The 16201-nt window shown below is 49.0% G+C and overlaps 1 protein-coding gene across 2 annotated transcripts in view; it reads left to right on the top strand.

The window, feature by feature from the left end:
- Grb2 (growth factor receptor bound protein 2) overlaps positions 1–8332 on the top strand; it is a 68789-nt gene extending 60457 nt beyond the window's left edge. For both annotated transcript variants that reach the window (XM_021211618.1, XM_021211619.1), the window contains 3 exons: positions 2065–2187; positions 5762–5930; positions 6481–8332. In XM_021211618.1, coding sequence (XP_021067277.1) covers positions 2065–2187; positions 5762–5930; positions 6481–6666 — 478 coding nt within the window. In that variant the 3' untranslated portion in view covers positions 6667–8332. The remainder of the gene's footprint in view (positions 1–2064; positions 2188–5761; positions 5931–6480) is intronic.
- Positions 8333–16201: the final 7869 nt, after the last annotated feature.

Raw genomic sequence — 16201 nt, 5'->3', positions numbered from 1 at the left:
TGATAGATAGATAGGTAGGTAGATAGATAGATAGATAGATAGATAGATGATAGATAGATAGATAGATGATAGATAGATAGGTAGATAGATGATAGATAGATAGGTAGATAGATAGATGATAGATAGATAGGTAGATAGATAGATGATAGATAGATAGATGATAGATAGATAGATAGAGTGTGATTGGTGGTCGGGGAAGGGAGAGGAAGGTGGGTGTTGAGAACATTTGCCCCTTCCCTGGTGAGTGTGGAGGTGCCGGAGTTGTCACTGGGGATCAGCCTGTGGCCATGGCTAGATGCTGCTGTACCATATGTACAGTGAGCCCTTTAGGAGTACCAGAGACCACAAAAAATGGGCTGTATCCTCAAAGCGTATCTGGTCTCTTTTGAGGTAATTCTTTCTATTGGTAGGGAATTTCCCTGGTACGCCTGCTTCTGGGCACTGTAGGCTTCATTCTTAAGCATCTGCAGCAACAGGAGGGTGAGTCTCCACGGTGTGTGTGGCATCAGAGATGCAGAGTGAGAAGGATTTGAACCTAGACTTGGGTGTGTTTAGACTCAGGCAGTCTCTGGGCACCCCGCCCTGCAGCTTCATGTCTTTGCCTGAATCTTAGTTTTAATCTGGCAGAATTTTTTTTTTTTTTAATACTTTGCAGGGTAGTTGTTTATTAAGCTATCCATGAGCTCTGCCTGTGGCAAATGTCCATAATTCTCAGTGCTCGGTAGGCCATTGTTAACCAGACATAAAACCCTGACTCAAAGCAAACATCAGCCTGGGTGACTTACTCTGAAATTTTCACCTCTCGGATAGCTAAGCAGGAGTGTGGGATTCCGAGGCAGCCAGATTTAGGACAACATGGGCTGACATATGAGGGCCTGCCTCAGAACAGCTTAACAGACCCCAGCAGGGCTACAAAGGTGCTCAGTGAGCAAGGCACTTGTCACACCAGCCAGGTGACCTAGATTTCATCCCTGGAGCTCACAAAAGGCTGTCAGAACACAATGGACCCCCCCTTGTCTTCTGACCCCCACGTGGATACACAGTATCTTTAGAAAGTGAAAAGATTGCTGGGGCATAGTGGCACACGCCTTTAATCCCAGCATTTGGGAGGCAGGGGCAGGTGAATTTCTGAGTTCAAGGTCAGCCTGGTCTACAGAGTTAGTTCCAGGACAGCCAGGGCTACACAGAGAAACCCTGTCTCAAAACTCCCCCCCCCCCCAAAAAAAAAAATGATTATGAAAGCTGGGTTCTTGGTGAGCACGCACGGGGCCTGAGGTTCAGCACCCGGCACCACAGAAAACCAGGCATGGTGGGACATACCTATGGCATAATAGCTGTAATGAAATGAGACTTTGTCACTAATAGACAGTCTGGTACTGTTATGATTATCATTGCATATAGGACTTTGGTTTTTCAAGATAGTCCCACTTTGTAGTTCTAGCTGTCCTGAAACTATGTAGACCAGACTGGCCTCGAACCACAGAGATCCACCTTTGTCTGCCTTCTGGGTGCTGGGATAAAGGCGTGCGCCACTGCCACAACCTAGGCTGTCTACTTTCTCGAAGTGTAAGCCTCCCTCCTTGCTTTTGCAGAATCCACCCTTCTACAACTGCGAAGTTGTAGGCCTTTCCAGCCTTCCCCTGCACTCCTATTATGAAATTGCTTTGAAAGGCGTCTTCCCTCTGCGCTTATCTTGGGTGTCAGGGCTTTCCTAGGTCCCTCCTGACGAGTGAGTGAGAGGCAGGAGGGCTTTGGCCTCAGAAACTGGCTTTCAGACTTTATGTTGGGAATGGTCTCCTTGGAGACTGAAGAGTGGCCTGTTGTTGCTGCCCTGAATCATGTCTAGAGCGTGGAGTAAGCGAAGCTGTTTGAAAGCTCCATCTCAGGAAGGCCCTGAGCCAGATAAGAGCCCCAGGGAGCCTTAGGCAGGAGACCAGCAGGTTAAGAGCTCCCCCCTCTCTCTGACAAGCGCTCACTACAGGAGCGCGCTCATTTACACGCCAGGTTGTACATCCGTCTCTTTGTGGGGAAGCAGATGGTGACCAGCTTGCCTTCCTTCCTTAGGTGGTTTTTTGGCAAAATCCCCAGAGCCAAGGCAGAAGAAATGCTCAGCAAACAGCGGCATGACGGGGCCTTCCTGATCCGAGAGAGCGAGAGCGCTCCTGGGGACTTCTCCCTGTCCGTCAAGTAAGTGTTTCCTGCTGGCCTTGCCAGAGAAGCTGCTGCCATTGACTGGATTGTAAGGCTGGGGGGAAGATGTTAACACATCTTTTCCTGTGGAAATCCTAGTGTTTGCTCTAAGACCTAGTTGTAGCAGATCTGAGTTTTAGGTTTGAAGTGTCATGAACCTGTGGGAGCTGACAGCACTCTGGGCCGGTTTAGTCTGCATCACTCCTCAACCACCCTGCCTTCACTGCAGTTTCTGCTGCTCTTAATGATGACCACCTACATCTCCACTCCTGATGTTCACCTGGACCCGACTGCTTTCCAAGAGCCTAGAGAGGCCTTGTCTCTAAAATCCAACTAGGAATTGGGCATGATATCACAAGCCTTTAATCCCATCACTTGAGAGGCAAAGACAGGTGGATCTCTGTGAGTTCCAGGCCAGCCAGAGTTACACAGTGAGATCCTGTCTAAAAGAAAGAATAACTTTGCACTGTCTGACCGATCGTCCTTTTCTAGTTAATGTGTTACTACAGAAGCCCAACCCAAAACTCACCTTTTTTGTTTGTTTGTTTGTTTTTTATTATTATTAAATATTTTCTTCATTTACATTTCTTGTGTGTGTGTGTGTGTGTGTGTGGTTTTTCAAGACAGGGTTTCTCTGTATAGCACTGGCTGTCCTAGAACTCACTTTGTAGACCAGGCTGACCTCAAACTCAGAAATCCACCTGCCTCTGCCTCCCAAGTGCTGGGATTAAAGGGGTGAGCCACCATGCCTGGCTTTCATTTACATTTTAAATGCTATTCCCTTTTCTAGTTTCCTCTCTGAAAGTCCCCTATACCCTCCCCCTGCCCTGTTCCCCAACCCACCCACTCCCACTTCCTGGCCCTGGCAGTCCCCTGTACTGGGGCATATAATCTTCGCAAGACCAAGGGCTTCTCCTCTCGTTGATGGCCGACTAGGCCATCCTCTGCTACATATGCAACTAGAGACACAGCTCTTGGGGGGCGGGGGGACTGGTTAGTTCATATTGTTCCACCTATAGGGTTGCAGACCCCTTCAGCTCCTTGGGTACTTTCTTTAGCTCCTTCATTGGGGGCCCTGTGTTCCATCCAATAGATGCCTGCGAGTATCCATTTCTGTATTTGCCAGGCACTGGCATAGCCTCACAAGAGATCAGGGTCCTGTCAGTAAAATCTTGTTGGCGTATGCAGTAGTGTCTGCGTTTGGTGGTTGTTTATGGGATGGTTTTTTTTTTTTTTTTTAACCCAGACTCTTTGCACCCCAGGCTGTCCAGAACTTGCTAGGCAGCAGAAATTGTCCTCACATTGAGTACTGGGATTACAGGCATGAGCAGCTACACCCTCCTCCTTCATTATTTATCTGTAGCCAGGTTAGGGAGCCCAGTGTCCCTATCTAAGCTGGGTGTCCGGAGCTGAGAGGACAGTCTCAGCACTTGGCTTGCTCTCTCTGCTGTCTTGTGGGGTCTGTGGTTTAAGCCCCAACTTGTCAGGCCTGAGCCAAGTGCCTCTACTTACTGAGCCACCCCACCAGTCCTGGCTGTTGTCTTTCCATTCCCTGAAGTCGGGAGGAATGGCAGGCCTTAAGCGCCAGGCGCCAGAACCACGGTGTGTTCTCTGAGTGCAGGGGTGAGAGCTTTCGGCTGAGGTTTGATGCCTCAGAATATTTGTGGTACTTTTCTTTTTCCTTTTTTGGTTTATTAAGACAAGATTTCTCTGTGTATCCCTGGCTGTTCTGGAACTTTTATCTGTAGACCAGGCTGGCCTCGAGCTATTTTTTTCAACTGAGTATGGTTACAGTTTCGTCTTATAACTGGGTTTTTTGTTTGTTTGTTTTGACATTTTTGATAAAACATGAAAGTAAGGGTCACACAGAATTAGCGTTTTTAGGCTTCTCGGTAGCTTCTGTGTCATCTGCTTTCCTTTGCCTGAACTACTCCAAGTAGCAGCAACACAGCCCAGGAAAGGGAGACAGTGATAAGTCAGTAGGTAGTGGCTGAACCCCTGGGCAGTACTGGGCCGTGATGTAATGAAGACATCAGGAAGGCCAGCTATTCCTTCCATCAAAGAAAACCATCTAGGAATGGAGACCTAGGGCATCAGGTAGAATGCTTGCTTTAGCAGGCATAAAGTCTTAGGTTCCAGCAACTGAGTGTAATCTCAGCATTTAGGAGGTTGAAGCAGGATTATAAGTCCTGGATAAGCCTGGGTTACATAGTTCAAAGTCAGCCTGGGCTACCTGAGACTCTGGCTAATGACATGGCTCAGTGGGTAAAGGTACTTGTCATCTAACCAGGTGACCTATGTTTGATTCCTAGGACCCACATAGTGGAAGGAGAGAACTGATTTCCACAAGAGTTCCCCTAACCCCTGCCCGTCACACACATGCATATCTAGAGAAAAGTAATCTTAAAGTTAAACAGAAAATGTTTAAAGATGTTAATATGTCATCACTTTATGAATAAAATATAAGAGGTAGCTGGCTCAGTTGGTAACTACCATGAAACAAGAGGACCTGAGTTAGGGTCCACAGTGCAGAAGCTAGAGGGGGAGATGGTGGGGCTGTGGCCGGCCTGCCGAGCCTACCATGGAGCTCCGGGTTCAGTGAGAGATGCACTTCAGACAGACAGCGTTGACATTGGTTTCCACACATGTGCACATACATGTGCATTCACACCCCACGGACACGTACACAAGGAAATCATGAATCGCGTACTGCCTTTAGTGAAGCACCTTCACAAGGGCTTCCATCAGTACCAGACTCGAAGATAGTGCACTAGTTTCCAGATCTTGGGAATCTGGTGAGAAGAGAAGGTAGACGTGACCCTGCACTTGGGAAGCAGGTGCATCCCAGAAGGCCCTTGGGCCTTTGGAGCCTGAGCCACAGTCCTCTTGAAACCTCCTCCATTGCTTCCCAGTGGAACCGTGATGAATGCTAGATGCTTTGGTTTTTCTTTCCTCCGTTTCAGTTACCACAGGCCAGCTGGAAGTTCCAGAAATAACTCCTGGATTTTAGATAACTTTTATGATGGCATATTGTAATTGTTACAGTGAAAAATAACTTTATCAGATTATATGTGTCTATAGGGGAAAACAGTGCATCTGGAGTTTGGTACCTGGTTTCAAACTTGCCCTGGGTGTTGGGAAGCACTGGGGTCCTATGCTCCCTAGCTGGAAGCTCAGTGCTGCCATCTGCTGGTCTCTCCTTAACCCCTTTAAGAGTCTACTGGAAGAAATTCAAAGGCTTGGCAGGGAACAGGAAGCAGAAAGAAAAACAATATGAAAATTCCTCGGTAAAAAGCATGGCTTTGGCATACCTGTAACCTCAGCAATGGGAGGCTGATGTAGGAGTATCACCATGAGTTCTGTAACTAGTGATCAGCAATCAGGAAGGGTTTAGGGGAGACTCCTGGGATGGTCTGCATTCTATCCAGCTGGATACTCAGGGTGCTGTGAAGGTCTTGTGTCCCCAAGCTCTGAAAAGCTATGCCAGACAGAAGTTCCCTGGACACCTTCAGGTTTGGGACAGCTCTGCAGAGCCCTGTGGCCACTTCATGCCTTTTCTCCCCATCCTCAGGTTTGGAAATGATGTGCAGCACTTCAAGGTGCTCCGTGATGGAGCCGGGAAGTATTTCCTGTGGGTGGTGAAGTTTAATTCTTTGAATGAGCTGGTAGATTACCACAGATCAACATCCGTGTCCAGGAACCAGCAGATATTCTTACGGGACATAGAACAGATGCCACAGGTAAGCAAAGAGCTTTGCTCACTTCCAGCAAGTGTGAAGGCCCAGGTGTGACACCACAGCAACTTCCTGTGTGCTCAGGCCGACTTCATGGCACTGAGGCTCTGCAGTTGGCACTCAGGTGGTTGTGTCCCTGTGCAGCCTGTGAGAGATGCTGTGAGGAATGCACTCAGTCCTCCTCACGTATGAGCAGGCGTTCTGGTTGGGACTGCCTCATTGACAGCCTGAGGAAGGGAGTGTTGATGGCATTTCCAAACCTGTTAAGAGAACTCTGGCACACACAACCCAAAGTGTTTGCAGTTCCCCACTAGCCAATATTGGCTATTCTTAGTGACATGGGTATATGTGCCCTTGTGGGGTTTAAGTATTAATAAAGGATTCCTCTAAGCCCACCTAGGACTTAGGAACATGTCAGAGTGGAGGGAGTGAGGTAGGAGGTTTCTTTGGAAAGTGGGCAGGTTCCCACATGCTTCCCGCCCTGGGGGAGCCAGGAGTCCAGCTTCCAAGGCTGCCTGCAGCATGAGAAACACCGCTTCCCTGCTTTCTCTTGCAGCAGCCGACCTACGTCCAGGCACTCTTTGACTTTGACCCCCAGGAGGACGGCGAGCTGGGCTTTCGCAGAGGAGACTTCATTCATGTCATGGATAACTCAGATCCCAATTGGTGGAAAGGGGCCTGCCACGGGCAGACCGGCATGTTTCCCCGCAATTACGTCACCCCAGTGAACCGGAACGTCTAAGAAGCAAAAGAGATTATTTAAAGAAAGTGAAAAGTTAAGACCGTTCACAGGAATTACACCCACACGCTGCCTGTCACAGCCTGTGAGGGAACGCAGAACACCTGGCTGGGTCCCACGGGTGACCCTCTCATTAGGTTGCAACTTTGGGGGGTGGGGAGGGGTGTTTGATTTCATAATGCCAAAACTTAACCTATTGAATGAATTACAGTTTTTATTACGGAATCTCGCCGCTACTCCTGTTCCCCTCCTGTGTCCTTTTTCTCGTTCTTCCTTTCCTGTCCAGTGCATGATGTTTAAGGCCACATATAGTCCAGCTGATGCCAATAATAAAAGACAAGAAACCAAGTGGGCTGGTATTTTCTCTATGCAAAATGTCTGTGGAGATGGATGGACTGAAAGAGCCGGATTCCTCACACACAGGGGCAGCCAGAGCTTCTGGGACCCTGGTTGGGGTTCACCGGAGATGCCCAAGGGCACGGGCCTCCAGCCTCAGGCCTGGAGCATTCCATCAAAGTTGGAATTAGGGGAAGGAGGCCTGCTGCCCTCCAAGGTCTCCTGAGAGTCAGACTGCAGACCTGCCCCTCCCCCACTGCTTCCCTTCAGGTGTTTTGACTTTTTTTCATAGTGCCTTTGTCTTATTTCAAGGGTGTTCATGAATGGTGTTTGTACTTTTTTTTTAAAAAAAAAAATAAGTTAAAAGATAGTCCAGAGCTTTTCAGTTGATTTGTCTCCTACCCTGTGTAAATATTTTCCTCTCAGGGCAGGGGAAAGAGAACAGAGAAAGGAGCTGGTAGAAGCAGAGGGTATATTTCCCATCTCTGATGGGCTGGAGGTCTCGAAGCCTCAGCTTGTACATTGTGAGCTGCGACACTTGCTTCAGCTCAGACTGAGCGGACATCAGAGTCTCTGCCCTCCGTGTCTCACTTATGGTCTGCTCTTTCTATGCCTGGAGCTACACAAGACGGTCAGAGCAGCCCTGGCATCCTTCACCCTTAATAGGCCTACAGGCAGATGGGCTTGAAGAGAATTGGCCTTTCATTTTTCATGCTCGTGTTTCCCCACTTGTCCAAGGGTGCAGATAGCAGGGTTGTGGGGTCAGCTGCATCTCTGTTGGCAGTGGGTTGTGCTGCCCCACCGCCCCGTCCCTCATCCCACGAAGCCTTTCGAGGTAGGAGAGACGAAGACCAGTGCACAGCATTTTAACTCTTGTCTCCTGTGAGCTTTCAGTCCTCTGTACTCATTTGGCTGCTCTCTCCAGCCTGCCTCCTTCCCACAGCAGAAGCAGGACTCCGCCCAGACCCTCCCTCAGAGTCGGTGGCATCCATGGGAGGGTGGAGTCTCCCCTGGACTTCGCTTTGTGAGATGGACTCAGCTCAGAGCTCCCCTAAGGCCTGGAGGCAGCCTTCTGGGTCCCCACCTCTCCTGGTTCTGCTGCTGCTGTCCCTGCCGATGATAAGTACCCTCTGGAGTCACGCCTGGGCCATGTGACTGTTTTATTTTGGAATTGGTGTATATCATGAAGCCTTGCTGAACTAAGTTGTGTGTGTATATATTTAAAGATCAGTGTTTAAATAAAAAAAACAACCATGTACTTACTCTGACTTCTGCGGACAGCAATTTGGTAGGTAGTGATTAACTGTGAATAAACGTACAATGAGTTCTTAAATGTGTGTCTTCATTTCTCCCTGATGATGTTTTCAGTTTATTTTTTATTTATTTTTTTCAAAGCAGGGTTTCTCTGTGTAGCCCTGGCTGTCCCAGAATTCACTCTGTGTACCACGCTGACCTTGAACTCAGAAATCCGCCCATCTCAGCCTCCCAAGTGCTGGGATTAAAGGCGTGTGCCACTACTGCCCGGCCTGATTTTATTTTATAGACGGGGTCTTACTATGTTGTCCTGGGTGGCCTGAAATTTACAGAGATTCTCCTGCCTCTGCTCCCAAATGCTGGAATTAAAGGCTTAGATATGTTATTGCCGGCTGGTGTATCCAGACCTGTGAACCTAGGATGGGTTATGTAGCTCATTATCTGGAAAATGGTTTAGACGAGAACTCAGAAGAACCCAGAACTGGGCTGGAAAGCTGCTGCTCCTCCTCCGAGCTGAGGATGTGGAAAGGCTAATCTCTGAGGAAGTAGGTGAGGCAGCTACATGACACAGCCGTGACAGCGGTCTTTTGGGTGAGACAAAGTTGGTAACCACACAGTGCTGGCTATGACTCGGATTCCGCCAAGCAAACCACCTCAACTGTCAGGGCAAAGAGGCACTGGTGCCACCTGCTCCCCTTGCAGTGATGTGCATGTAAGAGGGAGGGAGCATTGCTTGTCTCAGCCAGCTGAGCAGAAGGCCTGAGCTGACTTTGAACTCCCTTTGTGTCTTTGTCAGTTTAACCCCTTCCTGATTTGGGGGGGGGGTGTCATTTCCCCACACACACACAGTGCTGAGAACCCAGAGTTTTACACTTGCTAACAAGCACACTCTCCCTGAGCCCCCTCTTTGTTCTTCAGGTGATCATTGTTTGTGTCCCTGCCCCTCCCCTGAGTCAGATTCCTGGTGAGGTACCCAGGCTGTGTATGTGTGTGTGCCCAGCTCAAATGTGTCTCATGATAAAGGCTGGGCCATCATAGTGGCCCCGCTGCTCCCTCCTGGTCCCAAGACTTCATTGAGCACCAGGAACCAGGTGCAGAGTGAGATTGGAAATGCTAGGATGGACAGCAACATTCATTTAGGTCATCTGACAGCACCAGCCAGCTGTCTCCTCTTGACACCGTCCCTGGGCCTGCTTAGGGGGGATAGGTGGCCTTCAGGCTCAATTTTTTTTTTTTTGTAAGATTTATTTGTTTATGTATATGAGTACACTGTCACTGTCTTCAGACACACCAGAAGAGGGCATCGGACCCCATTATAGATGGTTGTGAGCCACCACATGGTTGCTGGGAATTGAACTCAGGACCTCTGAAAGAGCATTTAGTGTTCTTAACCACTGAGCCATCTCTCCAGCCCTGGATCTGGTTTTTGTTGTTTGGTTTTGTTTTCAAAATTTTGGAGATTCTTAAACATTTTTTTATTTTATGTGTATGAGTGTTTGAATATATGTCTGTGTACTATGTGAGTATGATGCCCTACAGGATCAGACCTGAAACTGGAGATACAGAAGGTTGTAAGCTGCCATGCACATCCTGGGAACTGAAACAGGGTCCTCTGGAAGAGGGCCAGACTCTAACCACTGAGCAACCTCTCCACATCCTGTTTTTTGAGGGAAGGTGTCATGTAGCATAGGCTGGCTGTGTAGTTGCTGTGTAGCTGAGATTCCTGTTTTTTCTCTCTTCTTTTTCTTTTTTCTTCTTTCTATAGGGAAGAAGAAAAGCATATGAGATGTTGGCTCATGTATCCAAGGCTGGCCTCGAATTCATCCTGATCCTTCTGCCTCCACTTCCTAAGAGCCAAGACTATAGGCCTGTACCATGAAGCCCAGTGTGGAGTCCTGGGGTCCCTTCAGCCTCTCAGTGGTGGTTACCATCACAGACCTAAGAAAAACAGGGAATGGCTGTTCACCCCAGTAAGCCAGCACTCCAGAGGCTAAGGCAGGAGGATCAGGTTGCATTCCAGGTCTCTCTGGGCTACAGAAGTGAGGCATGCCCTTGTCTCTTAACAAAGTTAAAGGGGGAGGAGGTTGTTGATGGATGGTCGAGATGGCAATCCCATGTGCCGATGACTCTGAATACAGGTGTTTGGCCAGCCCACTTGAAATTAGTTAAACCCAGTGGAGTTGGCCAAGCAGCAGGTGGAAGGGACTTGCTACCAAACCGTCAGAGCCATCTGATGGAATGTTGGCCTCTGACTTTTATACACTATGACACTCCCATACAACCGTGTGTGTGTGTGTGTGTGTGTGTGTGTGTGTGTGTGTGTGACTGCCAGGCACGACACACCTTGAAGCACAGCACCCTGGAGACAAGGCAGGTGGGATCTGAGTTCAAGTCCAGCCTGCTCCCAATATCAATCTCCAGGCAGAGCCACAGTGAGACCTTGTCTATTAAGTAAAGGCTGGAGGAGCGAGGAGAGATGGGACTCGCTGATAATCCCAGTACTGAGTAGGATGGAGACTTCTAGGCCAGCCTGAGCTACATGATAAGACCAGGGCTCCTAGACAGGCCCTGGCTACATGAAGAGACAAGATCTAAAAAGCCAGTTTATAAGGCATACTGTACCCTGTTCAAATAGAGATCACTGAGGGAGGAGATACTACAGAAACAGTCTTTTCGGCACACCTGGCATGGGGCTTAGAAAGCCCAGTGCTCTCGGTCGCCTGTCTGCCTCTGCTTAAGGCATGAGGACCTGATGTACATCAGCCTCTCTGTCTCCTCGGGGCATCTTCAGAACCCCTGGTGACAAGTATCCTCCATAGGGCTCATGGCCTCTTCTGCTCTGGATCTAGGGGACTTCCCCCATGAAGAACAGGCTGAGGAAAGCTACGTTTATGCCCTGCAAATGAGCACCCTCCTCCACTCCTGTGCTGCAGACGTCACTGCGTCATCCTGAGACTGGAAATCACCACATTTGGGTCTTCGACTGCACCACCAGGGAGGTGTTCCTCTGCCTAGATTCTTAAATTTTGGTGTGAGCCAAGAGCTGGGTGAATTCAGACAGGAAGTGGGGGATGCAAATGGGGTAAGGATGGGTGGTTAGAGAAGATAGCATGAGGTCGATCTGTTGGTATAGTTATTTGGACAGTTATTAATAGGTGGAGCTGGAGGTGTAACTGGTGGAGCACATGCTTAGTGTAGGCAAAGCCCTGAGTCCTATGCCCAGTGCCAGACAACAGACCCAAGGGGCAGGTGGGGCAGGAGCAGGGCTGGTGGGGGTGTGCAGGAGAAATGGCTGAGTCCTGTGGGCCAGCTCAGAAGTGTCCAGAGCTGCTCTCTGCAGGGCAGACAGCCTGGCTGGAGCAGTGGAGCTGTGATCCCAGATGCCCTATCCTTTGCACACCAGAGGCCTCCTCTGTCCTGAGTAGTGACATCAAGTTGGAAGCTGAGTTCTAGAATACCGGCTTACAATAGTTCACAGGAGAAAGTTAGAGAAGCCTACAAGAGGCCAAAGGTGGCATTAGCTTAGGACAGAGGGAGGGGGGAGGGAGACCTGCCTGTCTCCTGGCCCAGTTGTCTCTCTTGGATGGTCAGTCTGGGCTGTAGGTACTCTTGGCCTCTCGGCAATGCCCTTGGGTGCTGGTTATCCCCCAATGTGTTGGGGGAGTGCCAGCCATGTGACACTACTCTGTCTTTTGTTTGTGACTGAACTCACAAGGTGTGGTGGAGATGCTGCACAAGAGAGACTACCTCTGGCCCATTCCATTAGCCCCGTCAGTCAGTCAGTGCCTTTTTTCAGATAGCAGCTACCTTGTCCTAACTGTCCAGGGGCCATGGTGAGGAAGAGGTAGGAGAAACCTGAGAGGTCCCTTCACTAACAGTAGAGGCTAAGCCAGGTGTCAAGGCTAGAGATGGCTCAGCAGCAAAGAGCATCCACTGCTCTTGCAAAGACGCAGGTTCAAATCCCAGCACATGGTGGCTCACAACCACCAGTAAGTCTGATTCCAGGGGATCCAACGCCCTCTCTGATCTCTGCAGGCACTAGGCACACAAGTGGTGCACAGACGTACATACAGGCATCAGGAGTTCAAAACCAGCTTCATCTTCATAAGGAGTTTGAGGCCAGCCTAGGCTACCTGAGACTCTATCTCAAGCAAGAAAAAGGAAGGTGGAGGTGCAGGGAGCTGAGAATGGTAACTCAGTGCTAGCACAATTAACCAGCATGTTTAATGTTTAAGGTCGTAGGTTTAAAAATAAAATAATCAGCCAGGTGTGGTGGCGCACGCCTTTAATCCCAGTGCTCGGGAGGCAGAGGCAGGCGGATTTCTGAGTTCGAGGCCAGCCTGGTCTACAGAATGAGTTCCAGAACAGCCAAGGCTACACAGAGAAACCATGTCTCGAAAAACCAAAAAAGAAATAAATAGATAAAATAAAATAATCAGCCAGGCATGGTGGGTGGCGCACGCCTTTAATCCCAGTACTCAGGAGGCAGAGGCAGGTAGATTTCTGAGTTCGAGGCCAGCCTGGTCTACAGAGTGAGTTCCAGGACAGCCCTGGAGAAACCCTGTCTTGAAAAACCAAAAATTTAAAAAATTTAAAAATAAAAATAAAATAATCAAAACCAAACTCTGTAAGTGTGATGGTTTATGCCTACAATCCAGGAAGCTGAGGCAGCAGGATTGCTAATTTGAAGCCAGGCCAAGATACACAGTAAGATCGAGGTCAGCCTAGGTTGCAGGGTGAGGTCTCAAGAGGAGGGTGGTAGAGTCAGCACCTTGGTTCTGTCCACAGATGTTGGGTAGCTGTAGCTTACATGCCATAAAATGAAGCCATCTTGGCATTCAGTCAGCACCTGGACCAGTTTTCCCTCCACCATCCACTGCCAAGTCCTTCTGAGGTTTAGGTTTCGGCAGCCTCACTTGTCTCCTCAGATCCTGCCTCCTCTGCCTCTGTCCTTCCTCAAGGACCCTCAGGCTCCTTCCGCCTGATCATCTACTGATCCCTAACTCTGCAAAGATCATCCAAGAGCCCTACCCCGTCAGCTTCCAGGGAACCGTGCTCCCCCGCAGCCTCCAGACCCCAGGATGTGTGCCTCAGCCCTCCCAGCTGTGTGTGTCTCTGTCAGAGCTGCAGCCCTGCCTGACCTGCGTCCTCTGTTCTCTTGCTCCCAGAGCCCTTTGCCCTGCATCAGCAGCTGGCTGGCTCCAGCTAGGAGCAGTAACAAGGGAGTCACCCCCAGGCTCAGCCACGCCCAAGGCAGGTCGCTTCCTGGTTTCCTGCTGGGTCTGTAGCCTTGAGCGTGTGACTGTCCTCAGGCTCAGAGGAAGGAACTTAGATTCATGAAAGGACTGAGGGTGGTTGACAAGGTCACACAGAATAAGTCCTGCGATGTGACTGGCCGGAAATAGGTTCATTTCTGCTGGTGCCCGAATTTGGTAAGTCACCCTAAGTCTAAGCCTAAGCCGGACACTATCATCCAAAGTTCATTTTTTTTTCTATTGATTTCCTGGTGCTGGGAATCAAACACCGCTTCGAATACAGTAAGCAGTTGCTCTACCTACCTCTGAGCTACAGCCCAATACTAGTTTGTTTTTTGTTTTTGAAACATGGTCCCACTATGTACTTCTAGTTATGTTGACCAGGCTAGCCTTGAACGCAGAGATCCTCCTGCCTCTGTCCCCTGAATGCTGGAATGAAAGACATGTAGCAACACGGTGGCACTATTGTTTTTTTTTTTGTTTTTTGTTTTTGTTTGTTTTTCTTTCTGCTTAGATCTTTGTTCTAGCCGGGTGTGGCAATTCTAGCACTCAGAAGGCTGAGTGCTAGAGTCTAGGCGTGCCTGTTGCACATGGGTAGACTGAGGCTAACAAGGAAGGTCTGTGCTAGCCTGTTGTACTTGGCAAGTTCCAGACTAGCCAGTGATCAGACTCTGTCTCAAAATCAAAACCAGGTCTGGAGAGATGGCTCAGTGGTTAAGAGCACTGACTGCTCTTCCAAAGGTCCTGAGTTCAAATCCCAGCAACCACATGGTGGCTCATAACCATCCATAATGAGATCTGATGCCCTCTTCTGGGTTGTCTGAAGACAGCTACAGTGAACTTAGATATAATAATAAATAAGTCTCTCTCTCTCTTTTTTTTTTTTTTTCAAGACAAGGTTTCTCTGTGTAGCCCTGGCTGTCCTGGAACTCACTTTGTAGACCAGGCTGGCCTCGAACTCAGAAATCCGCCTGCCTCTGCCTCCCGAGTGCTGGAATTAAAGGCATGCGCCACCACACCCGACCAATAAATAAGTCTTTAAAAAAAAAAATCAGAACCCAGCCTGAAAGCCAGACTAAATGAAATGTGCAGTTTTAATCCCAGTATTCAGGAGACAGAAGTGGATGGATTTCTGTGATTCTGGGGCCAGCCTGCTCTACATAAAGAACTCTAGGCTAGCCAGGGCTACACAGTGAGACCCTGTCTCAAAGAAACACAAAAAACCAGTCTGAGCCAGGCATGGTGTCCCATGAGTCTAATTCCAGGTCTCCAGAAGCTGAGGAAGACTGAGATTGGAGGCTAGCCCAGGCTAAGTGCGAGACCTTATTTCAGAAAATAAAATTGAGTAACCAGGCACGTCAGCACACCCCTCTAAGCCTAGCACCCGTCAGCGTGGGCCACACAGCCAGACACGTGGCCTTTGAATAGAAAGTCAAAGGAGGCCACTGGGAGCTGTGTGCTCAGGACTGTGTGCTGCTCACAGGGTGGCGGGGGCCGGGAGCTTTAACTCAGGAGGATTCCCTGCAACAGAGTTTCCCTGGCTCGGTGTGTTCATGTTTTCAGTATAAACTTTTGTCTTGTTCCAGCTTTTGTTTGGATCTTGTGAAATGTATAAAACACCTTCAGGAGTGTGGGGAACCCTTGGAAGCTTGGCACAGCACCAGGGTCATGGCCTTGGGACTCAGGCACTCTACTGGAGGGCTTGTATGTTTCTGATGTGGCCAGATGTCTAACTTGCTTTGCTGGGCTTTTTTGTCTCTCTAGCTATCGTTTGGGACAATGATTCATGTAGCCCAGGCTAGCCTCGAACTCCTGACCCTCCTGCCTTCACCTCCCAAGTGCTGGGATTACAGGTGTGAGCACCCCCACACCTTTCCAGTCTGTTTGAGAGCAGTGAAATGCAAACTGAATGAGCTGTTAGCTGAGTCCCCGGAAGCCCTCCCTTTAAAGACAATGCTGACAGAAGTGACTAAGTGATCCTTACAACCCTATAAGGAAACTGTTTAAATCTCATCAAAAATCTGACAGGCCAGGCAGTAGTGACACACACCTTTAATTCCAGCACTTGAGAGGCAGAGGGAGACATCTCTTAAGTTAGAGTTCAGCCTGGTCCTCAGAGAGAATTCTAAGACAGCCAGGGCTACACCCTGTCTGTCACAAACTCCACCACCCCAAATCTGACAAAATACATTTTCCCTAGAAGGGAATGCATCCTCTTTTAAGATAATTCATTAGGGGCTGGAGAGGTTAGGAGCACTGACTGCTCTTCCAGAGGTCCTGAGTTCAATTCCTAGCAACCACATGGTGGCTCACAACCATCTGTAATGGAATCTGCTGCCCTCTTCTGGTGTGTCTGAAGACAGCTACAGTGTATTCACATACATAAAATAAATAAAATGAAAAGATAATTCATTATGTGAGTGGAGATTACATTGTAAGCATATGCCATAGTCCACAAGCGAGGTCAGATGACAGTTCACAGAAATCAGTTCTCTCTTCCTACCTTGCTGCCCCAGGGATTGAACTCAGGCTGTTGGGTTTGGTGGCAAGACCCACTGAGCCGCTTACTATTCCAAAATGAGGTTCTTTCAAAAAAGTTAGTCTAGGGGTTGGGGATTTAGCTCAGTGGTAGAGCGCTTGCCTAGCAAGCGCAAGGCCCTGGGTTCGGTCCTCAGCTCTGGAAAAAAAAAAAA

Source organism: Mus pahari, chromosome 14, assembly GCF_900095145.1.
Source record: "Mus pahari chromosome 14, PAHARI_EIJ_v1.1, whole genome shotgun sequence".
Classification (NCBI taxonomy): domain Eukaryota; kingdom Metazoa; phylum Chordata; class Mammalia; order Rodentia; family Muridae; genus Mus; species Mus pahari.
This window is presented reverse-complemented; position numbering and strand designations above follow the sequence as displayed.